The 24,872-nt window shown below is 34.0% G+C and overlaps 1 protein-coding gene across 1 annotated transcript in view; it reads right to left on the bottom strand.

The window, feature by feature from the left end:
* Positions 1-24,872, bottom strand: part of DIAPH3 (diaphanous related formin 3) — a 229,113-nt gene that overhangs the window by 125,109 nt on the left and 79,132 nt on the right. The window contains exons 18-21 of the mRNA XM_062576182.1: positions 13,440-13,472; positions 11,595-11,690; positions 10,552-10,646; positions 4,149-4,250 (exon numbers count right to left, since the gene is read on the bottom strand). Of these exons, the coding sequence (XP_062432166.1) occupies positions 4,149-4,250; positions 10,552-10,646; positions 11,595-11,690; positions 13,440-13,472 (326 nt within the window). The remainder of the gene's footprint in view (positions 1-4,148; positions 4,251-10,551; positions 10,647-11,594; positions 11,691-13,439; positions 13,473-24,872) is intronic.

Genomic DNA, 24,872 nt, shown 5'->3' with positions numbered 1-24,872 from the left:
CTTTCAAATTAAATTTTCTGGGAAGCCATGAGCTTTAAATATTATTGGACAACACTTCAGCATTTAATAAGCTCAAATAAACCTTAAATTTTCAAAGAAAGCAATCTTAAATATCTACATAAAACTTCATTTTCATAAGGCCTAGTCCACCAAGCATAGAAAGATCTATTTACAGTGCCATCAAGTAGCACAAGACAAAAAAAAATGGAGCTAGATAAAATCTTCATAAAATACTCAAAAGAAATGCATGTTTCAATTTTATCCTACTGAAAAATTATTCCTGTTTTTCTTCAAAAGGAAGTAATTTGCTTACTCTAATTCAGTTTTTGTAGGAAAAAAGAAAAGGTCTTCAAGTACAAATAAAATTATGATTATGTTTTAAAAATACGCCTAATTACAGGCATCAACAAACCCAAATTCAAGAGTGTTAACACTCTTTTACCACCTTCTCATCCCAAAATAAAAGCCTACATGGTAGAGTGGTGTGTGGATTCCTAAGTTAATGTCAGAATGCCAGAATCTACACAACCTTGATCTCCCAGTCACATAAATACTCTGCAATATCCTTTTGATTATGTGTTCATATGCTATCAGTGCAAACAATGTACAATACTTAAAGAATGAATCTGGTATTAATACATTTTTTCCTGATCATTTGATGTGGTCTTATGGTCTAGTTTCTGAACAATATCCAAACCATGCACTGAATATAAAATTATAGCTTTCTTTTATTTGCCAGTGATGCTTATCTTGATGTTTTCTAAATGTTTGAGTCAGATTCACATAAAAGCCTATCAAATAGGTGAAAATACAACAAGGTTTCCCTTACTTCCACTTTAGTGCATTCACCCTTAATAATGATAATTTCCTCTTTTTTCCTCCTTTGATCCTTTACCAAATCCTCTTCAAACATTTCAATTTTTAGATCAAATGAATCAGTAACTCTACCAGCAAATTTTATTCATTATATAAAAAGATTTCATTCTTGAGGCATGATCCAATTTATATACTCATTGATATATGATCTTATGAAGAAATTTATTGTTTAAAAAATCTGCATTAAAATATATTATTTATATTTTGAACAATTGAGACTCCAAACTAAACCTGGTACATCTGACTTTTAATTCCATCAGTTTTTTTAATGGGATCTAAGATGATGATTATTATTCCAGGTCAAGGAAGAAATTTGGGAAATCTAAGACAGCTGTTTTACCCTTTAGATTTGAAGAAATTTGTGGAAGGAAGATGGAAGTGAGAGGAAGGAGAAAGTTCTTATTACAGATAAGATCTCTCCTATGCCATAGTTCTGGCACTCCAAGCATGTGCAATTACTCTTTAATCAGTTGAGGTATTAGCCTCATCTTCCATTAGAGTATTTTAGTCCACGTTCAAAAAAGAGAAATAATATGCACATGAGAAAATAAAAATCTTCAAAACCTTCAACCTTGGAAAATCTAAAGGCAATTTGACATGTCTGAGTATGTAATTTAAATCAATGCAAACTATATTATTTTTTAAAGAGACACTCATAAATTGATTATCTTAACTTTAAGTTTGTTACAATAACTAAATACATAAAATAGGAGTTCTCACTTATGAAATTGCAGATTTAAACTACAATTTCCACCTGAAGAACAGATTCAAACATACTGATGTAATCATTATCACAGTGCCCTCCCACTTCTCTCCACCAAATGGTTAAGCTCTGTTTGTCATGATAAATTTAATTGTTAATCTGTTGCTCTCTAAGCAGTTCTGTAATACAAGTTAAAAAACAAATTAGAAACTATCATTATGAAAATACTGTTTTCTGAATAGAATAAACAAATGCAATAAAGAAGTAAGTGAAAAAGTAATACTTGCTCTGACTTTAGACTTTGCAAGCAGAGGTGATGAGAGATCCTCAAGCATTAGCTCTGGATCTCATAAAACAAGAAAATATCCTTTGCCTGATTTTGTTGTGGTTGTCAAAGAGAGAATACTTCTTTTAAATGATCTCAAAGTACCATTTAAAGAGTCACACGAGTTCCAAAAGATGTAACAGCAGAAAACATTTTTCTTTCTTTTCAACTACTAGGTAATGAGAAGAATAAAACCAAGAAATTCCAAGAAATTCCAAGAAAGTGCTGCTTTTCTAGCATAAGAGAAGATAAGAACAAACAGCTTAGGTTGAGTGAATAAGTGAGAGAGCACACGTGTACATGAGCGTGCATGTATGTGCATAAGCATGGGTGAAATAGTGCAACTTAGTATGAGCACACATACAAAAAGTAGTAACGATTCTCATACCGGTAGATCACAATTATACCCAATAAAATTAATCAAGACCAGGAGGCCCTTGCATTTTCACCACCTATTTGTGTAAATACATTGTTTCATACATTGTCTATCTTCTACTGATTATATTGTATTATTCTTCTTCAACACTTCCTCAGTCTTTACCCAGAATCTAGTATCAGACTGTAAGCATTCCCCAAATTGTCTTTTACTTTCAAAAATATTCCTAAAATTCTAATCTTGCATTACAAAAATACATGATAGTTACATGAGACTTAAATATAATAGACTTTTTTTTTTTTTTATCAGCATCACTTTTTGGTTATTCTAGGAAGGTTCTCACTCTCTCAAAACCACAGCACTGAATTTTCATCTGTTGAGTAAAGTGCTGATAGTTTAATCAAATAAAAGAGGCTTAAGATAGGGCTGAACTATAAATATGCCTGATAAAACATGCCCTCAAACTGAAAATAAAAAGATTTCGTTAGCTTTTATCTTAGCACCTAAGTACCTAGGATACTTGGACCAAGGTAAATTATAGACAATTTGGCTTTTGTCAGAAAACTGTATATGAAAATCAAGGAAAATAAATACAAGAATGCTAAAAGGGGGTGTTCTTTCTTTTTTTCCTTGTTCCCTAAGCATTGTTAGAAGCTTCCCAAGAACACAGAAATCAGCATTACACTAGACATACACCAGCTGTTGCTGTTTCTTAAAAATGGATTGCAAATGAACAGTGACAACAGCTTTCAACAAAAACATCACTTCACAAATAGTTCTGCTTTGCAAGTACCTATATGGGAAGTAGGCTCTGTGTACTTCACATCTGTAACTGACATCAAATAGATGTAGTACTGTTTCATGACCAGACCACAGCTGTTGACAGGTGACTCAGTCTTGATCAATACTCTCATGGATAAGTCCTAGGCTGTACTCCAACTCTTCCGATAGATCTATGTATGGCTATTAGGTATCCACACAAATAAATACTAAGAATAAGAGTATATCATTACAAAGACATGATACTCCTTTTCCTGAAGCCAGAGATGCATCCAAAATAATTATTTTCTCCCAGGGTAAAAAAGTAGTCAACAGTGCTAACAGTCACAGAGAATCAAAAAGTCATATGGCTATATGCCCCAGGGAAAAGAAAACACCTTTTTCTAGGTTACTCCAGATTAAAGTTATTTATGAGCTATACAGGAAGTGATAAAACTATACACAAACTATATATCCATTAAAAGTATCAATTATCAACACTAAATAAGCAGTGTTCTCTTTATTTTTCTCCTGTATCTTCCTTTTTCAATTCATATTATAAACATGTCCTCCCTCTGGGAATTGAAAAAGAAGCTATAAGCACACTTGATAGAATAAACTATAAAACACAGGAGGAGGGAGGTAGAATAGGTTAACATGGTGATAGCCTACAAAGTATTTTCTTCCCATTTACATATGGAATAGAAAGAAAATACAACAATGCAGAAAACTTAATTGAAAACATTATGATTTACTAATGAAAAAGCAAGGCAAATAGTTTTAGCTATAGAAATTTAAAAATAATTCCACAGTTCCAGTGAGAGCTCATCATAGAAACTACCACTGCAAGTTATTTGTTTTTTTTTTTTGTTTTGTTTTATAAACCATGCTACTACTTTAAAGACAGACAGACAGACAGACATTAACAATCATGCCTTCATTGATATGTCCACTGAAGTCAGATTAAAAGTCAGCACTTACGCTCTTCTCCCAGTGTGGAGCTTCTTCATATTTAGAAACAAGAAGTTGGTATTATTTCTGTAATATTACAGTAAAACTCTGTTGCAGATAAGAAAAGAAAAAATAGTGATAACCCAAACAGAACTCACCACAACTCCAAACTGCTCTGGCTCAGACAAATTATTATACTCGCTCTTGAACTTGGACAATGCATTCAGTTGTTCTTGTTCAGGAAGATTTTTTATTAAATTCTATAAAGAAAAAGAAAGTAGACTTTTAAATCTCAGATTCTGCATTGTTTGTATAATTGTTGGTAAAGGTATTATTTATGTATCATTAATATATACTCCAAACATTTCTGCTCTGGAGTCTGTAGGGTGTAAATAGGCAACACATGAATATAACTAAGAATGTACAAAGTAAGTGAGTAACTATGGACATCTAGCATCTCTTGCTGATTCTACACACATCTACATATCTGTAGTCCTTTTCTAAACATCATGTGGAAAGAAATTATATGTTTTATAGACACTATACAAACAGAATGCTTTTAGAAGCAAATAGGGCAGAGATGACATAGTAAGAATTCCAAGTGTAATGTTTCCAGCTAAAGGATGGCAGGAATGATTAATGCTAAACAGGAAAAAAAGAAAAAAAAACTTTAAAAAAAGTTAATGCATCTTCCAGTAATTCAAAACAAAACCTGACTCTAAGGTGATGACAGGAAAAGTAATGCCTATCTCTACAAAAGCTTAAATCCATTAGCTACTGCTTCAAACTTCTTACAAGTAGGAATTCAGAGGCAGGACTCAGCTCCAGCTGAATTCACAAGTTCAAGGGGAGCTGTGACACTTACATAAGTGAAGGTTTAATGAACACCAGAAAGGGAGAAGTCATATTCATCTGATCATTTGAAAAGTCTTCAAGACTTTCTAGAGTTTCTTGAGCAGTTAGACACCTGTCTTTATATATAGGTACCTACATTTAGGCATCCAAATTTCACTCTAATTACAATCTGCTAGCTAGGCTGAAAACAGCTACTCTGAGCAGGTTCTTAGAAATGGAGTTTCTCAAACACCTAATTATGGCATACAATTTGACAACCAGTAATTCATTTCTTTCCCTTCCCAGGTGATTGCTGTAACTACTAGGCAATAATCAGATTCCCTCTAGCCCGCCCTCCTCCTGACCTCATGACTTCTGTCTTTCTGGTTATGCAGAGAAGAGAGATTGTGTCCTCACTTAAAACACTCTCTGGTCTACTGATAAAATCATTTCTCTGAATAGAAATAGGAGTTCAATCCTTCTAATACTGAATTAGGCCTAGAGAACACAGCTCCCAACTCCCTACTAACATATTTTCAAGCAAGGACACCAGAAGGACCAGCATTTAGCATCACTTGATAGAAAAGTTAGACACTTAGGTTAAGCCAACAGCTATTTACATACTCTGCAAGTAAGTAGCTATTCTCCAATACAATCAACAGAAAAGAGAGATCACTTAAGTTAGTGAAAATGGTCTTCCTCAAAGTTTTGAAAAACTTAACTTCATCTACAGAAGAATCTAATTTCTTCCTCTACAAGAAATTCAGACATTTAGGATACACAAATTAGGTCTTTGGGTCAGAGAGATAAAAGTCATAGCTAAGCATTGCTTAACACTTACTAATTAAACACTAACTTAAGAAGAATTCAACTCCAGCTAGTATCCAAAACTTATCCTGAGACCAGTACTGAAGTTGGTGGCTAGTCGATCTTCAGAACCTGTATTATTAGCTAGTTAAAAGCTGGCACTTAGTTTTTATTCAAGCTACAATTATGTCCATGGATTGCAATATAGATCTTCCCCTTTTAAAGAATGAACGTACTGGATTTGTAACTAAGAATAAATATATTTAAAGTGTTAGTTACGTTTAAATCACCTTGTTTAATATTTTTTCTTTTATTTGTTCAACACTCAATCTCTTGGCTCTTATAATAGTCATCAATTTATTTTAGTTCAGTAGTTAAAGTCCCTAAAAACAAATACAGATTTCAACTCTTAATATAAAAATAATTGTTATTTTAAAACAAAACAATGATGAAGAACTGTCTTAGTCTTTTTTATCCATTATAAAAAGGGGGTTTTGTAAGTAAATTGTTTTTACACCTTTTTGTGATAGTTACAGTAAGGACAACACAGTTTATAAAGAAAGTAAAGTTGGCAAATCAAAAAGAGAAAAGCTGGAATTGTGAGCAATGGTCTAGATAAACCAAAGGAAGGGTAAAAGATAGTTAAAGAGTAGATGGTTTAAATAAATGACCCCTGTTTGAATAAGGATTCTGGCAGAAAAAAAGAAGCTATTAAAAATGCATGAATGATGATTCAAAATAATAATGTAAACTTAAATTTTATGGAATTGGATTTAGACAAGGCCAAACTGACATTCAGCATAAAGAATTTATGAGAGTAGTCACATATATCTTAACCATTATTACATTTAAAAAATATTTTTGTCAAAAGGATTACATTTATTATTTATGGATAGAGGTATCTAGCACTAAATGTCACACTCAGCAGAAATGAAAGGGCACAGACAGTCAGAGTATAAAAATATACATTTTAAACTACAAATTCATAACCCACTTATTTATGTTTTAATATACTAAATACAACAGCCATGTAACCAGCTATTACCAATATCCTAAATATACTACAGCTGCTTAATTTTTACTGAAGTTTAAATGCTATTGTTTGATGTTAAAATAATTTTCACGTAGAAAAACTGAGCACAACTTTTTTGAAAAAGGTACAGTCAATTGGTTGTATGAATGTTTTCAATACTGAGCATCAGAGAAAACATAAGCCACAGCTGGTATCAAAGAAGTTTTATGGTGTTCAGATAAAGCCTTTGAACTTCTAGAGATGAAATTCATTTCAAATTTCAAACAGGAAATAAGCAGGAAAAAGAATTTTTACCAAGTCATATGTAACATTTTGACAATCAGTCAATGAGTACATGGACTACAACATGATTACTGGAGTTCTGATGTCTTTCAGTGCTGGACTTAATTCTGAGCAGCAGAAAGAGGGAGATGGGAATGGAGAGAGCAGAAACTAAAATATATCCTTTCTCTAAGTATGCTGTATAACAAAGGCGTAGGATGAAGGACAAACTTTCAACTTCAGAAACCGCAGCATTAAGATATACTGGGAAATACTCAAAACAAGACAGAAATTTTGATGAAAATTTTCTGAAAAGAAGAAGCACTATCATATGTAAAGTATCTTATACAAATAAATCAGAATAGCCATATGCTTGCAAAACTATGTATAGTTTTGCTCAGCTTAGAATCATGAAATACATCAAACTAAATTTTCATAGGATGTCCACAGCCCATATTGGTAAAGATAGAAATGGAGACATACAGCCGTATCTTTGAATTTATTTAGTGACTAAAGCATATAGGAAGGTGACTAATGGATTTTTAAAGCAATGAGGCAACTAATTCAATGGCTTTCAAAAAAAGATAGGTGTCGTTTTTTCAAGTCTCACTTTATAAAGTAATTACAGAATTGTTTTACCCAGAAATAAACAATTTAAATAAAGTCATTTAATAAAAATGATTACTTCCAAACTTGAAAAGTAAGTAAGTTTGGAAGTCCCATTCATTTTTGCATTTCATTTAGGCTTGTAATTATTTAATCTCTTTGCAGAAACTGCAATTTATACTCGATTCACTTTTATGTGTGACCTGCTATCCTCTAACAGTATGCTTTTGTTATATGTATAGAATTGTTTTCATATAGGATACTGTAAGCATTATGACTTGTGCGAAAACACAACTACCAAGTGGTGACTATAAAACAACCTTCTAATTCTCAAATCAAATGCCAAGAACCACATAGCAAGCTTACTGGATACGTGGACTTTCCAAGACTTCCTACTGTTAATGGCAGAAAAAACAAAAGCCAAAAAATGATCAGCGTAGTGTTAGGAAATTGCCTCCTATTTTTGTTAATCATGCCTACTATTACTATTCGGGGAATTAAAGTGGGAGTGGGTTGTGTTAGCCATTTTAAGGATACACCAGGAGAGAGAAGAGCCACTTTATGTATATACCCTCTAAACAGAAATAATAATCCACAGAAAAAAACTAGAAGAGAAAAAAAAAAGGTAAATAACCCAAAGAAAGTAAAGCTTTTTCTTTTTTTTCTCTCAGCTTTTTGCAATTAATGTTCATGCCATATGTTCACATAAAAGAACATTATTAATTATAAACTAATTATGAACTAATATTTGATGATCTTTTTCCCAGGGCCTTAAAAAGCCAAAGATTTTTGCCTTCTTGAAATTGCTGACATCAAGTCACCTGGTTCATTTATTATTATTGACATATAATGTTCATATATAGGTCAGTTAATAACATTATTGATGATCTAATATTGTTAACATGATAAATTTTTACTTTTGGAAAATAGTGCTCATGTCAAATAGCATGACACAGTTTCAGAGAAAGCATGGACTATGAGACAGAGTTCAAGCTGTGTATAAGTGTAGCATATTCCATCTCTCAGCTTGTCATGTTGTTTTATAAAATTTCAGCTAGTATTCAAAAAATAATACACATGACTTATGAGCATGAAGAAAATCTTGAATAATTGATGTAAGCACAAATCAGCACAAACAGCTCAGAGATATAAACTCCTCTGTTCCTCTAATACTTAAACTGATAGCTAGTTTCAATGCCAATATTAACTGCTTCACTGAACAAAATGAAAAGAATTATCAATGATTATATGTACAGTCACTGGAGATGATGGCTCATGTTGGTTCCTCCAAATATTGCTCAAAGATAACATCTCATGCCACAAATCAATCAGTAGATAAGCTCCCTTTAAAGAAAAGTGAAGTTCAAACTACTCAAAGGAGTCCAAAGATTTGTTGAAATCCAAAGCCGTAACTGCAGACTACATTAAATTCTGGTATTTCAGGGTAAAATTCTCTTTAAAATTGGAACCTGTAACTAAGAAAACTCTTAACATAAAATTTTTGGCTAGTGAGTCACTACAACATTTTTTTTTCCTTTTACTATAAACTCTGGTTCTTTTGCATATATTTACACTAATAATTTTTATACAATCAGCTGAGTTTTATATTGTTTTCTGCATTTATGTTCTCTACAGCTAACCGGTTTATTTTGTATATATTCTGTATATATTCAAGTAGCATATATTATTCTATTTCTTCTTCTTTTTAAAAAAATTTCTTACCTTCATCTGAAACAGACGAATCTTTTGTTCTGGTTTAAAAATTAGGTTGAAAAAGATTTTTCTATTCTGTTAGACCTGATATAATCTGGAAGCTTACCTTAGGACATCTACTGCTCATCTTCCCTAGAGCTTATTTGAATAGTGTTTCTCTCTCCCATATTATTTTGTTTAAAACACAAAAACAGTATGATTCTCCATAGAGACAAAAGTTACTGGGAGATCCTGATGTTTCTCTGTTCGTCTATTGCCAAGATTATATAAAGCGTAAATTAAAAATCTCAATGGAATTAGTCTTAATACAAATACTTCTTCATAGAATCAGTTTAATTTGGAAGGGATGTCTGGAGGTCATCTGGGCCCGGTTGCTCTGGGCCTTATCCCATTGAGCTTTGAGTAACTCCATGGTCAAGGATTCTACAGTCTTCTTGCATGCATATTCCAGTCTTGAACTACCCTTACAGTGAAAATCTTTTTCCATTTATCTAGTTGGAATTTTCATTGTGACTATTGCCCCTTGTCCTTCTGCTGCACACCTGCAATAGGAGTCTCATTCCATCTTTTCCATGCCTTCCAGTTAGGTACCCTGAAGACCCACAGGAAGTTTCACCTGATTCTTATTATTTTGAGCTTGAACAAACCCAGTTCTGTCAGCCTCTCCTTGTTTGTGTGGCCTATCCCCAATCATCTTGATGGCCCTCCACTGGACTTATAGTTACTTGTTTATACCAGGATTGTCTTTCTTTTAGACAGAACTGCTAGATAGTATAATGGGCCTCAAGTTATTACTGTTGTTCTTATAAATGTCAAGTTGTAATTGTTATCAATCTTTAGTCATGTAGCTTATGTTTTACTTAAAGGAGAATTATGTGACTGATCTCTAAAATGTACCCGAAAGTGTATTAGACAAATGGGTGCCAATCCTTACTGAGACATCAAAGAAAGCTAAAAGTAGATTTTTAGGAATTTAAGCTATTTGCAGGAATGTTGATTAATAAAGAGATAAATACAGGTAATAGTTGTAAAATGACTGATAATGTTAAATGTCCCCAAGATTCAAACGTATGACCTGCACTGCGACATATTGCAATTTGTGTTCAAAGGTCAAAGCACAAAAAATTAAAAAGGCAGATTTATGTTTGCATGTTTTGTGCACAAAATAACTTTCCTCAGTATTTAAAATGTTATCCTGCTGAGGAGACCATAGAGTGTTCAATATGTTCCTTTCTTTCTAGTCTGCAGTTACGGCTTTGGATTTCAACAGATCTTTGGAATCCTTTTCAGATAGACAACTTTCTTACCTGAATCATGGACTCTGCCAGCTTTGTTTCATCTACTTCCAATATCATTGTTTTGATTTCCTCATAAGGCATTCGGAAAGAGCCAAGGAAAATTGCTAAAACAAATATTCAAAATATAATGAAGAGGTCAACATCAACCTTTTTTCTATCTACAAAACATAAATTAAATAAGCTGTATGATCTACAGGTCAAACACTACACAAGGCAATATAGAAAAGATATAACAATTTTAAATATGCTTAATTACTTTTCTCCTCTAGTTTCAGTCTTTTCCATCCATTTATCATAGACAGACATCCACTATCACAGAAGACCAGTATAAGCAGCCAATGACCTACTCTGCAGGATAATCACTGCTGCTGAATTATTTTGCACTGGGATGATATTTATTACACTTTTTCCTTCAATGGTCTTAGTTAGTGCATTCTCACAAAAAAAGCACCCTGAGAAAATATCACTACCAAACCATGTAAATATTTTTTTAAAAGAGCTCTTTTTAATATCTGCTTATGATATGCTCACCATAATCTAGTAATTTTCTATTTTATTTCTGTTTGTGTTTAGTAACCTATTTTTTATGGGGCTCCTCTCCCTCAAAACTTCAGTATCTTTATTTGTATATTATTGTATAATACTGCCTGTTGCTTTTTTTATTTAAAGTACACATGAGAACACCAGACACCTTGTAGACATTGCTTTTTTAAAAAACTCTTCTTTTGTTTTTAACTTTTTTTGAGTATTATCTAAAAAATAGGTTGAGAATAAGGGTAAATAGTTGAATATATAGCTGTAGGCTATTACTTAGATCTGTACAGAAGAGAATAGTTTCAGTCTTAAATGAGACATATAGTTTGTTTTCTGTTTTCTGTTTTTTTTTTTTTTTTAATATACATTGTATAAACTCACTTGTTTGAGCTTTATGCCAGTTCCTGTGCATATGTGCATACTCTCACACATGCTTTAAATAAAATGTGCCTATAAGGCAGCTGGACAAAAAACATTTTATGAAACATTAACTTGTCATCAAAGCAGTATCAACTTACACAGATTCTGAGCAATCTTTGGGTCCAAAACTTTCAATTCTTTGATTCGTTTCTTAATGGATTTCTTTTCTTCAAAATCTTCTTCTTCTTTTTTTACTACCGAAGTAAACACAAGTATATTCACTGTTAACTCTTAATATATAGAGAAAACATTTATGAATTTAAGAAACATATTTCCTATCAATTCTAGTCAATTTACAAAGAAAGAATCAAATTACAGAATGAACATACAAAAATATGGTGGTTTTGCATATATTCCTTATGTTTGCCTCAAAATTTTTGTTCTTCAAATTTTACAGTATGTTAAATAAAACTTGTTCTATAAGGCTATTTTTGTTGAATTTTTTTGTTTGTTCTTATATGAACTTATTAAAGATACCATTGTAGGAATCATCTCAGGTCGTAATACTAAAACCTCTAATATACCAAGTAATGTATTTCAGTTAACCTGGTCAGGATACTGCAAATTTGGACATAACAATAACAAAATTAAGTAACAAATGTTTTTATCTAAACATAATAAATCCTTCTCAGGATAGGGAGACACATTAAATGACCTCTTGATGTCTTTGAGCCTTTTTGTCTATGATACTATAGAAGTGGCAAGAAATTAAAGACCTCATACAGGGATCGAAAGGGCTTTTGAATTGGTGGAGATACAAATTTGAATCATTTCACAGATTCCTTTCAATGCTCCACAGCTGTCAGCAGCACGAAGCTCCCGAAGATTTGCAGTGCAGAAGAGAACCCAACGTTCTGAAAGAAGCAGTCTCTGAGCCAAGGCATAAGATAGTACTTGGAGGAAGGACTGATATCCATGTAACTGGGTTAAAACCACAATCTTCCTTTTCTGTTTTCACTTTTCCCCCCTGCAACTTGTTGAATGTCTTTTAGCACAGATTTAACAGAAAGGTTAGCATTCTCCTGTCCCAAGGAAACCTACACAGTTTGCTTACTACACATGTAAAAGCAAAAGATGTAGCTTGAACCATGAATCTGAGATCTCAATACCCATGTTTGAAAGAAGCAAGATGATATTTGAACCATAAAGAGGATATGGAGGAGGTTACCACTAAAGCTTTACTTTTTTTCTGGCTATGCATTAAGAAGAGCCCTAACTGAACCCAGGAGGGCTTTAAAGGCTTCAGATCTCAAGATCATACAGCTGTTTTCTCCTGCAGTTACACATCCTAAGGGACCTCTCAAATTCCTTATTGGCTACATGCTGAAAGTTGCAATTCGTAAAAGTATCATTTTGAGTTGCCTATCTTATAGGTATCAATGTTAGACTGGAGATTCCACTGTAAGATCTGGATAGCTCTCTGTAGCTCTAGTATCTTTATGTCTTACTGACTTAAATTGAGATGAACATAAACTAATGCTTTATGCCTAATCTAGAACATGACAGATCATTTTATAGGAAAAATTTTGATTTCCTTAACAGTCACATAGTAAAGAAGTGAATTTCTCTGAATTTAAACTTGACTTCAATGATACTAGATAATAATGGGAACTGAAATAGAAAAATTACAAATATATTCACCTTTTCCAGCAGTAGAAAGCAACGTTTGTGCATTACAAAATCTCGTAACACAGATTAATACACACACACACACACACATACAAGAAAATGGCAATTAAACACACTTTATTTTAACTCTCAATTCTCAATTTAAGAAATAATTCTGCAAATCATTTTTTGCTATGCATAAAGTTATAGTAATATCTAAAGCATCATAACGTAAGGAAATAGATAAGTATAGAAAATTTTGCTTCAGGAACCCATGCAACAATTGTATGCAGACTTATACAATTATACAACAAACTAAACTACTGTAAACTTACGTGATACTTCGTCAGGAGAATTCACATCACATCCTTATGTAGTTGGCAGCAGAAAGAAGCAAAGGGTACATATTACTTGTTTTTTCTACAGGAAATCCTGCACTCTCCAATGAAAATTCTGATACTTACTACTGCCTCAAGACATTTTTACCTAATCTGCATGTTACCTTTCAAGGGAGCAATAAACAGAGGTACAAAACTGTTATCTATTTCTAAAAAGACAAAAAAGCCCACTGGAAAAAAAATAAACTAAATAGCACTGAACAGGTGAACTGAACTGAATTTCTAGGTTAGCAGTAAGTTAAAGGAAATAAGAATATAAGCAATAAGATTTTTACTTCAGGAGGGCAGTGGAGTAGAAAAGAAAGTACACAGGAGGAATCAGAAACATCTGTTCACATGCTAAATAAGAAAGTAGCCCAGCGAGAACGTGCAGCTGCTGCAAAAAGGAGAAGACTATTTACAGAGCAGGATAGAGGTAAGACACTATTGCGCTGAAAGAGAAGAATCAAACCAGAGGATCTCAAAACACATACTTTTAACTTTTTCAAAACTAGATGTCTTATCTGTAGCACTTGAATCACTTCAGGTATTACGTAAATAAAAAGGAATGTCACATGTTAGTAACTAGATGACTTTAGATGATCTGTCTACATGCTACATCTACACTGCAGTCATACACAGGGCCCAGGCTGGATAATATTTTAGCCATCAGCACCTGATACAGTGCTCCAATCTCTCTGCCCTTCAGGTTGGGAAACATACTGGTATAAATATGCAGAGTTCATCTCACACCTTCAGAGTTCCTTTTAATAAATCCTCTTTCTTATTAACGAGACTCCAAAGCAGAGGCAGACAGGTGTGGCTATGAATGTGCAAACAGATAAGTAGCTCAAAGTAATTTTAGCTAGTAAGATTGCTTTTTACTGTCTCCTTCAAATGTGTGTCCATATACACTTCCAACTGTAGCTAACTCTCTCCATCTGTGCTAACGATCTAACTGAAATCAGAGTCCTGAAGGAACCAGGGAACCTGAAGGGAACATCCTGATCAGAAGCCTACAGCAGGTTTCAGGAAAATGTGGATGGACTCCTAAGCGGCTATTCTGCAGATCTAGAAATAGATACATTCCTAGCAGGTGCCATCGAAATAATCTGTACATTCATGAATTGCCATTAGCAGTTCCATTCTAGGACTCTCTCACAGGTCTTGATCACAATCTTTGTGTATGAACTGTGCCCATGCATCTACTGATTAATCTACTGAATAAAAACACCCTTGACCTGCAGACTTTGAAAGAAAGATTCAGCTCTGAACATATGTGCCAAATGAATAAATAAATTTAAAACACTGAGTTCCTGGTTCAGAAACTAGACTACGTAAGTCTACAGAACACAAGAAATTGAAAAAAGAATCTGGAAAGAAAATTCAGGAGTTCCCCAGTATTCTCACACTTTGGAAGCCAGAGTCAACTAGTTTTCCAAGGAAATCTCTTCTGAATTCTTTTTGATGCTCATTTTACAAGAACTTTATAAGGTCTTTCTGCAATCTTCTGGAAAGAAAATTCAGGAGTTCCCCAGTATTCTCACACTTTGGAAGCCAGAGTCAACTAGTTTTCCAAGGAAATCTCTTCTGAATTCTTTTTGATGCTCATTTTACAAGAACTTTATAAGGTCTTTCTGCAATCTTCTCCTAACTAAATTAAACATTTAAAAAACTATCAAACTTATGGCTATTGCCATGTATCTTGCAGGGAACAGGCTCAACTTAAAGGTGATTGGTTTAGACAGCGTCAAGTCACTTAAGACAGAACAAAACTGTCATGCTTAACATGAAAGGCATTAGAAAATACAGAAAAGAAAAATCAATCAAGGGAAAGTAATTTTTTTATTAGAATATTGCACCTAAAGATTAGAAATATCCACTGTAAAGCAGCTCCAGCAGAAAGAATCTGAGATTGTGTGATAAAAATTTCAATATTGCAAAAACATGAGCATAATACTATGAAGTTTTTCTTCATGGTAGTTTGAGTGAGCATAAAGGTGGTCAAATGTCCAGTAAAAGGCAAAATTAGAATTACATCCTAAAGAAATAAATAACTAAAGAATTTGAAGAATTTGAGAGTGCAATTTGAATCTGAATGGGAACTTCACAAAAAGAGGAACATATAAAGCAAGTATATCTACCCAAATACTTAGACAGACAGATAGATAGATACTTTTAATATCAATTCGCTATTTGTCTACTCTCGCCTTATCCTGGCTTGTGTACTTTTAAGGTAACCACTGAACACTTTGGCTTTTCATCTTTACAAATAAAATGAGGATCCTCGGCGCACAGCACAGAAACTGGAAGACCGCTGAGCTAGGAAATAATCTTCTTTCCAAACAGACCAGCCAGCTTTAAGGCTGTATCAACACAAATGATTTTAGCCTCAAGGACTGTTTATCCACTCCTAACACTCTGTCCCCCAAAACAGGCCAGATTAGATTACGTTTCAAGTACTAACAAAAAGCTTTCGTGTTAACTTTTATTTTATATATCTCTACATATACAGAACGTGAAAAGCAGTGTGAAGCAGCTAATTGTAGTAGGAGTATGCACAATGTTTCACAGTTTCAGCTCTGAAACTGAGCAAGTTACTAATACTTCACATTAAGTTTGATGGCAGCCTCTTAGAAAATATGGGCATTTGTCATTCTTTGTCTTCATTGCGATACATAAGTGGAAAATATAACAGTGCTGATGCATTTTGGGCTTCTGTCCTTTTTGGCAAATTCTGTTCAGTAGTAACTCATATCTTTGGAACGCTAATTGCTGGAGTAGAGATATTTCTTAAATTTTAATGTTTGTCTTTAAGCAATTTGTATGAGACTGTTCTTCCTTACCTCCCTCAGACACATGCTCAGTCATATACACATGCAGCATCATTTGTTTTTTTGACAGTGCTGCTATTGATTTGATCCATTCATATACACAGAAAATATGACAACTCAGTAAAAATACAGGATTTTATCTCAAATATGTAGCTTATGTAGCTCAAAGCTACATAAGAACAGACAACACCAAAGGCACCAAAGGTACAAATAACCTGGCATTTTATCTCTGACACAGGCTACTGCAAGCTAATTTTCTCTGCTAAGTAACTCATGTCTCTATAATGAGCTATTAAATGCATTCAATAACTTCCTTTATAAATACTTTCATGGATTAACACTTTTTCTTCCTACCTCTGTAAAAAAATAAAAATACAATTTGAAACATCATTACAGATGGTTTTAGCATCTAGCGCCATACATATTACTTAATGGAGTCTTTAAATGAATTTTCTGTTTGTACACTCACATTAAGTACATAAAAGCAAGCACTTAAACTTAGAATCTTTATAGCTCCTAGCACCTAGACAGTTGCAAGCACCCATTGAAATAATGTACAATCATAAAATGAATAAGTCAGTGGGCCAATATAAAAAGAAGCTTTTACAATTAGATAATTAAGATGGGCATATAAGGTCCTTGTTTGCAGGAGGACAGTGATAACTGGCACAAGGTGATTGATCATGCAACAAAAAACTAGTACATTAGCAAAAGTGATAATGAACTGGCCTTGTGTTTGTGCTTTAACTTGTTTTCCCTCTTTTTCAACAATGAACACTGCAATTTACCGTTAAAAGGAGTACTGCTTTCAGATTAGCCAAATAGCTTAACTAAGTCATTTTGTAAGACTTTTTACAGTAAAAATAAGCTTCTATTTCATTATTAAAATTGAAATGTTATCATACTAATAGTTCTAAATAATGTTAGTTCATTGATAAGCTAATGTCATTAAGCTTTCTCCTGTATTTTTAACAGTAGCTAATAAAATTCTGAAATAAAATTCAACTCTGGAATCATATTTCTCAAGAAGTAACTGTCTAAAATACTCTCAGAAATACATAAAAATGTATAATATATATAAATATATAAATCAGAAGAGTCTTCTTACAGTTTGAACACCTCCTTTGCCCCACACTAGAACTGAAGGTTTTAACCAAGACTGATTCAGCTCCCGTTTGAAATGGTGAGTCCTAAATCCTGGAAATCTTCCTGAGAGAGGAGAAAGAAAAGGGGGATAGAGATGACATTCTACTACACTGCCGTTTCCTGGAAAGGGAGAAGCAGATGGGAAGACAGATTCAGATATACCGGTGAACACAGTAGTAAACTTATTTAGAGTGTAGTTACAGTAGACATGTAGTCCTCCTGTAGTTTTCAAATATTGACATTATAAGGTATATTCCTACCATCAAGCTGCTGGCCTTAAGAGTGTTGATCTGCCACTGGAGAGAAACTATCTAAAGCAGAACAACAGGTTCAGCTGTACTTGGGAGGTGAACATGACTGCGCTCCTCGGATCATCAAAGTTGTTTATTATCCTATGAAACAACAACTGTTCAAAATCCTCCTTCTGGAGTCCAATACCTGTGAGGAGGTATAGAACTACATATGAGTTTTGGACAAGAAGCCAGTATGGGTCAAACTGAGAGGGAAAAGATAAGAGCAGCAGTAAGGACCAATTACAAAATGTGAGAAACATATGGAGACTGCTTCCTCTGAAAACCTCTTCATAACAGGAGCTATGTCTGTTGAATCAAAAGTCTGCCTCTTCCAGTGATCACTAAGATGCTCAGGAAAAAAGCAAGAACAAGTCAAGCATATGCTTCTCTGCAAGTCTCCAACTATTTGTATTTTAGAGGTTTCCTAATTCCAGAGTAAAATCTTTTTATTTAATAATCTTTATTTAATAATCCTTGACAGATTGTTCTTCTAGGCATTTATGTAATTGGTTTTTCAACCTAGTAAACTTTAGACATTGATAAAGTTCTGAGACACAGAGTTCTCTATCTTAATTATGAATTGTATAAAGAAATACCTCTTTTTATTTGTTTTGATTATCTTGGTCAGTTTTGCTGCACCTCTGCTATAACCTTTACTAGAAAGCAAACAAAATCACATGAAGTATGCAGGATGCAAGCACAAAACAGACTTATAGAGTGACATTATGTATTTTTTATTTTGTTTTCTTTTCCTAACAGTTCCCCAAATCCTACTTATTTTTAACCATTACTGAGACAGAGGAGACTTTAGTGGCATATCATTTATTTGTTCACTAATTCTACACTTTACAATAAATTTCTACAATTAGTCTGGCATAGATATCAAATTAATATTCTGTAGATCTTTCAACATCCCCAGAAACCTTTTTAAAAATTGTCATCGTATTTGAAACAAAAAAGTGAATTCATTTCTGTTCTGCATATACTGCATAAAACAAAGACTAAAAAGATTAACATATTTAAGCATGTTTCTCACTGTTTGAGGAATAAGGCTCAACACTTACAGCGTATGTTCAAATAATAGTTTACATGTAACAGTTAATAGATCAGTTATGTCATCCATCAGTTCCCTTAGAATTCTTGGGTGGATATCTGCTTCTCTGAGCAATTTGCGACTGTGCATTTTACTGGCCTACTCTAAAGCTTCCTCTACTGACTATGCAACTTGAGATAGATCCTCCAAAGCACTGCTTCCCCCAATACTCTCCCCTAAAATCTCTTTGTTCTAAATTATTCTTGACTCATGTAAAATTTCTCACACATCTAAACACTTATTGAAACAAAAGTTTTACTAAAAAGTAAGTGTTTAAGTCAAATGTGTCTACATGTCAGAAAATCAGGCCTCTTCAAGAAAAACTTTCAACTCACTAATGCAGCATAAAAATTATCAAGCAAAAATTGAAAAATGTAAGCATTTTTCTGCCAAGGCAGCAAGTTCAATCAGCTTGTGAAATAATCCAGAACACCAGAGCAAGCATATGAACAGACAGAACATGCATCTGGGAGCAGGCAGGAGGACATGAGTGAGGCCTCTCCCTTTCAGCATCCATGAACCGACATCTGCTTCGTTGCTCACAGAAATACAGTCATAATCCCAGGATCCCAGTTCAGCAGAAGCCAACACTTCATCTGAAAGAGGCTGTCCCACCCTTTTTCCTGGACCTTCATTCTGATCCACATACCTTTATCTATACCAGGAATGCCAGAAGGAATTTTTCAGTTGCACTCATTCCCTGCCTCATTAATGAATGCTTCGTAAGCACTTGTGCCAAATGAGAAAGAGAACAGGATTTCCCCTCTCTAGCAGCACCGGCTCTGCCAGATTCAATTGTCATTGAAATGTGGCATAAAAGAAATCCATTAAATTATTTAACATAATAAATTATAAATTAAAAAATTACACTTTCAATTAAATATTTCCTTTTTCTCACAGGATATTTGTCAGAAAGTTTTATTAGAATACCTTAATAAGACATAAACATTTTTCATAAATAAGTTCATCTTCGTTAGCCTAAGATTTAAAGTTAACAAGTATCATTTATATCTACAGCAAAGTTGAAGACACTTCTGACAGAAAAATGATTCCATTAAAATCTCATCTCCTTCCTTTAATCTATGCTTTTAATTTGACTCCATAAATTCAAGATATGTTGTACAGTCTTGCCAGCACTCAGCTCTCAAAATCATTTAAACTGTTTTACTACATATCCTTATAGATGAATGATACCTCAAGACACTCACAGAAAGACAATTTATACTAGTTATTATGTAAAAGTTATTTCATCACAAAACAGGTTTTATGTTATACAGTAAAAAGTTTTGTCAGTACTTTCTTTAAAGTCAGGTATTTAAAGAGCACACAATATATTGCGATGTTATTTTTAATTCTTTTATTAACCACTGATCTTACCTTCAAAGAAATAAAAATCAAGATCTTTTCAGCAGGAAAACACCAGATCAAGCTTTCAATCTGATTCATCAAGTGACAACACAAAAAAAAGGATGAAGCAGCACAAGAGAAGAGGTAGTATAAGAGCAGGAATGAATGATTTGACAGAAGAGACAAAAACTTACTCTGCCAGCACTGTCACCTCAAACACATCAGCGCCCTACGTACCAAAAAGGAGGCAGTCCTAACCCGATGGAGGACTGACCATTAATCTGTAGGAATCAGCAGCAGCACACAGGACTCCACAGACAGGGCTGAGGGAGACCATGATTTCTAGGGAGGATCTAGGCTATCCCAAATGAAACTGAAGGAGGAAGCTGCTGTCATTAGCCAGCCGCTACGTTCCACAGCCCAAGGCCATCAGAGACAGTAGCATTTCCTCACATCAGTCCTGAACCAGCTCAAACACCTGGAGGTGTGGATGGATCATCTCTACTAAATTAAGATATCGGACATTTGTACATAACCAGGAAGTGCAGCATGTCCAAGGCAAAAGCTTTATGCTGCAAGTCAGTTTGGAAACAGGAATAGACTTGCAGGTCAAAACCTTACATCTGAGTCTTTAGAGTGAGATTACTTGCTCATGGTGTCAGCTATGGAAAGCTGAACAGCTGGCAGGCAAGTGATCAGATTTTGCATCCTGCAATTTGCAGTCCAGTCTCCTTCACATACTACTACATTTCCTGTTCATACAAACTCATCCTATGTAGTGTATGGGGGAGAAAAGATGCAGGAAAGAAAGCTGTGAATCTTTACAACAGCAACGCTAACTTGTAGTGCCATCTAATAAATATAAAATAGGAACTGCTGTAATCCAAAGACCAAGCCATTGCTATTCGAAGGCACAACATATAAGCTTTTCACATTTTTATTAACCTCTGTCTTTGAAATAGAGAGGTCTTTTTCTCAAAGATACATTCGTAAGTGTTCCAGAATCTCTCTGATCTGGTTGATTGAAATCATTCTCCAATTTAATCCAGGAAGAACAGGTATAAACTAATCATAAATAAAATGAGATAGCTCTTTCCCCTTCCTAATGCTCATCTAAAAGAATAAGGAAACACCTCAGCACTACATGATCTTTGCTTTCACTTAATTAAAGAAATCAAATCCATTTCAACTCTTCAGCTGATGACAGTAGCAGCAAAGATCTATGCATCTGCAAATTAATATGTCTTGAGTCTTGAGACACTAAAACTGAAATACAGAATTTGTTCTCTTTTCCCTCACTTTTTTTTTTTTTTTTTTTGGTGGAGGTAGGAAGTAAAACATCTGATCCATACATATATATTCATAGAGATACATAAGCACAAGTAAAAAACACAGATTCTAGGCCTAATCTAAAGATCATATGCACATTTAACACCTGGATGTAAGCACCTCTTGGTTTAGATATATAGGCTTTTTTCCTTTGAAGTTTGTTTTTGCAAAGCATACTTCATAATCTGAATTCCCATATTGATGTTCCATTTTAGTATGACATTGAATTTCTTTCAAAGGAGTACAGTAGTGATACCACGAGAGAGTTTTGTAAAGATGGTTTGCAATCTGGAAGAAGTATAGCTTGTTCTTGTCTTAATCTCCAAATTTGGTAATACTGAGTGGCAAACTAAGCTTCTTTAGTTTATGTCAGATGACATAATTCATAAATATTAGATCTTGTACTGAGCTGTGAGCTCAAACCTTTTTAGGTTTGTCATGTGATCTGCAGAAATTTTTATCAATGCAATTGGGTCATTAAAAGCCTAAAATACGTTAGGATTTCTGTAGTTGCTAATGAAATGTCTTCTTTTCAAAACTGTTGAGTAGGACAGATGACTTTTTAAACTAATTGTAATTCACTCAGGCACCCTATAATCTACAAGAAAGTTCACCTCTGCACTGTGCCTGTCCAGCTGTTGTCTCAAACAATTATCAGCAAGTTATTGTTCTAGTATGAGCCATGTCATGCTTGAAAGTGAGATGAAAAAAATTAATGAGGGAGCATGAATGCTGGTTGATGAAGGTTAAGTAGATACAGTTATGCTCCCTGCATTCCTTACTATGACTGTCGAGATTGAAGCAATGTGCTCTAATGAGACCACATAAACAAATGCGCTGTTTGATAGCTCTTGATTTAGCAATGAAAAATGTTGGTTAAAGTCATATTTTGTTTCAGTATAATATTTGGGTTGCTTGTGCCTGTAAAAACCATGGATTTGGATTATATTATAGTGCATTGTTGATCTTTTTTTAATTGTATATTGAGTTTTAAAAAATCCATTTTATTGAATTTATTAGCAACAATGTATATAATCTATAGTGATCATTGCAGTGCAGTTGTAGAAAGGGAACACTGAGGATTGTTGATGTTTATTTTCAATTGGAAGAAAGCTATAGTACCTCTTCTCTAAGTTAATTTAAAATCACAGGAGATTTTGTATTATAGGATTGCTAGTGCAATTTCAATGATACGCAGAACTACTGAACAGATTTCTACAAAAGTGTAAACAAACACATGGAGGTGGAAAAAAAAGAGATCAGATTAAACATGCGAAAAGTAAATTATGCTAGACTGAGTTGATGGAATATGACATCTTTTGAAAAGATAATCACTCTCCTGAACAAAATAAATATGGTATATTTAGTCTCTGTGGACTGCAATAGGATGTTTGATACTGTGTCACATATGAAAAAAATATTAATGAAGAATGGAATTGGTAGCAGATTTGTAAAATGGATACATTCAAGACGAGCTGTGAAATACTGAAAAAGGTTCTATTTGGCTATAATGAGGCTATCATTTCTGATGGTTCTCTTTTGAGACTAATTCTGAATTAAATAGTCTCTAAATGACGTTACTCCACACATTAAGAGAGGGAGAGCTTTGTGGTATGATGACAGATTTTGGAGGCATCGTCAAGTTGAAAGAGGTCAGGCTACTGCAGACAAGAAGCTGGTTAAGTAATAGAAACAGGATTAAATTAAATTTGGGGGAAAAGCCAGATACTTAGGTGTGATTGGCAAGTTTTGCTATGACTTGTAAGTCTGTCAATTCTAAAAGAGCTTCTTGTGTGATCGAAGGATATCTCAAGCTATCTCAAGCTCTTCATAGTGCATACATGATCCATGATATAAGTACCACAGGACTTTTTTGTACAAAAAATAAGTTGTAATGTGGGTTGTCTGTATTTAAACAAAACAACTTCCATATATTCAATTCCTTATTCCTGTTACTAAATGCTACTGTCTTTGCCTAATTGCTATCTACCAGCCCGAAACACTCCACAGGGTTTCTGGTGTTGGGAGGAGCAGGGAGTGTAGGGTCAGGAAGAGCAACTAGGAATCTTTCTTATTAAACGTCTGTAGCAGTCACAGAAATCACCAAATCAGTAAGGTTGGAAGGGACCTCTGGAGATCATCTAGTCCAACCTCCGTGCTCAAGCCTGTTTAGAGCATGTTAGACAGGACTGCATTCAGGCGGGTTTTGAATATCTCCAGAGAAGGAGACTTCACAACCTCTCTGGGTAACCTGTTCCAGAAGGGAAGAAGGGGTTAGGGTTAGGGTATTTTCTTACTATCTCTGTAAGACCATGCTAGCATCTGTCTGCTATACTTTAATATAGAGACTTTCAGTAGTTGACCATTTGACAACTTAAAAAGTGGCAGATTATCAGTGGTGTTTTGAGAACCGAGAGTGTGAATGCAAGCACACATGCATGGTGCAAGAATGTGAAAAATCTGTAATAAATGATCTGAAAAATAAAGTGTCTTAAATAAACTTACTTTTCACCAGTGAATTCAAACACATTTTATATTGTATTAATGCACAGAGTAGAACTTTACTCTTCTTGCTGTCCTTGCAGAAGGTATGTATGTAGGTACATCTACATATATATATATGTGCATGAATATGTGTGTATATATATACATATATATATGTATTTATATATATATATAAACATGGTACAAGACCCTCCCTTTCTCTCATCTTAAGAAATTCTGAAAGAAAAGTTACAAATGTACACATAGATAACACATCTAAATGAATTCCATCTATTGACAAATAACCTTCATTTTGAATAGTTAGTTATCTGTATATATGCTTATACTGCGAGCCCAGTACTTCATACATTACCATTTACCTGGAATGACATCCTGATGTTTAATAAAATAAACATTGCTCTTTCAAAAGCAATATGATACATGCAGATATCAGCAATAGAGTGCTGATAAAAGCATAAATGCACTTGAAGCAACCAAGAAACACGCTATTAACACACACATCTCTGTATATGGCAATCAGTGCTTCTTCATCACAAATCCCATCAATTCTTTTTCTAATACTGCCTGATGAATGTAACTGTAAATTTGATGAACGTAAATGAAGCCTTCCGGGTCCTCCAGAACCCCCAGAAATTAATGTAGTCATGATGGATTGGCCAGGGGTTGGTGGGGTCAGGGAGAGGAGTGCTGTTCTGGCTTGCTTTAATGTAAGGCAAGAAAGGAAATCTTTTTAGATGTCTTAATCTTAGTGGGTGGTGGTATTTCTCTTATTTTCACCTTTGCCCTTTACAATCATTTTATCACCATTTTGGCTATGGCTAATCATTAGTTCTGTGCGTTGTGT

This window comes from Rhea pennata, chromosome 1 (assembly GCF_028389875.1).
Source record: "Rhea pennata isolate bPtePen1 chromosome 1, bPtePen1.pri, whole genome shotgun sequence".
NCBI classification, from domain to species: Eukaryota; Metazoa; Chordata; class Aves; order Rheiformes; family Rheidae; genus Rhea; species Rhea pennata.
Note: the sequence above shows the minus strand (reverse complement) of the source record. Positions and strands in the feature narration are given on the sequence as shown.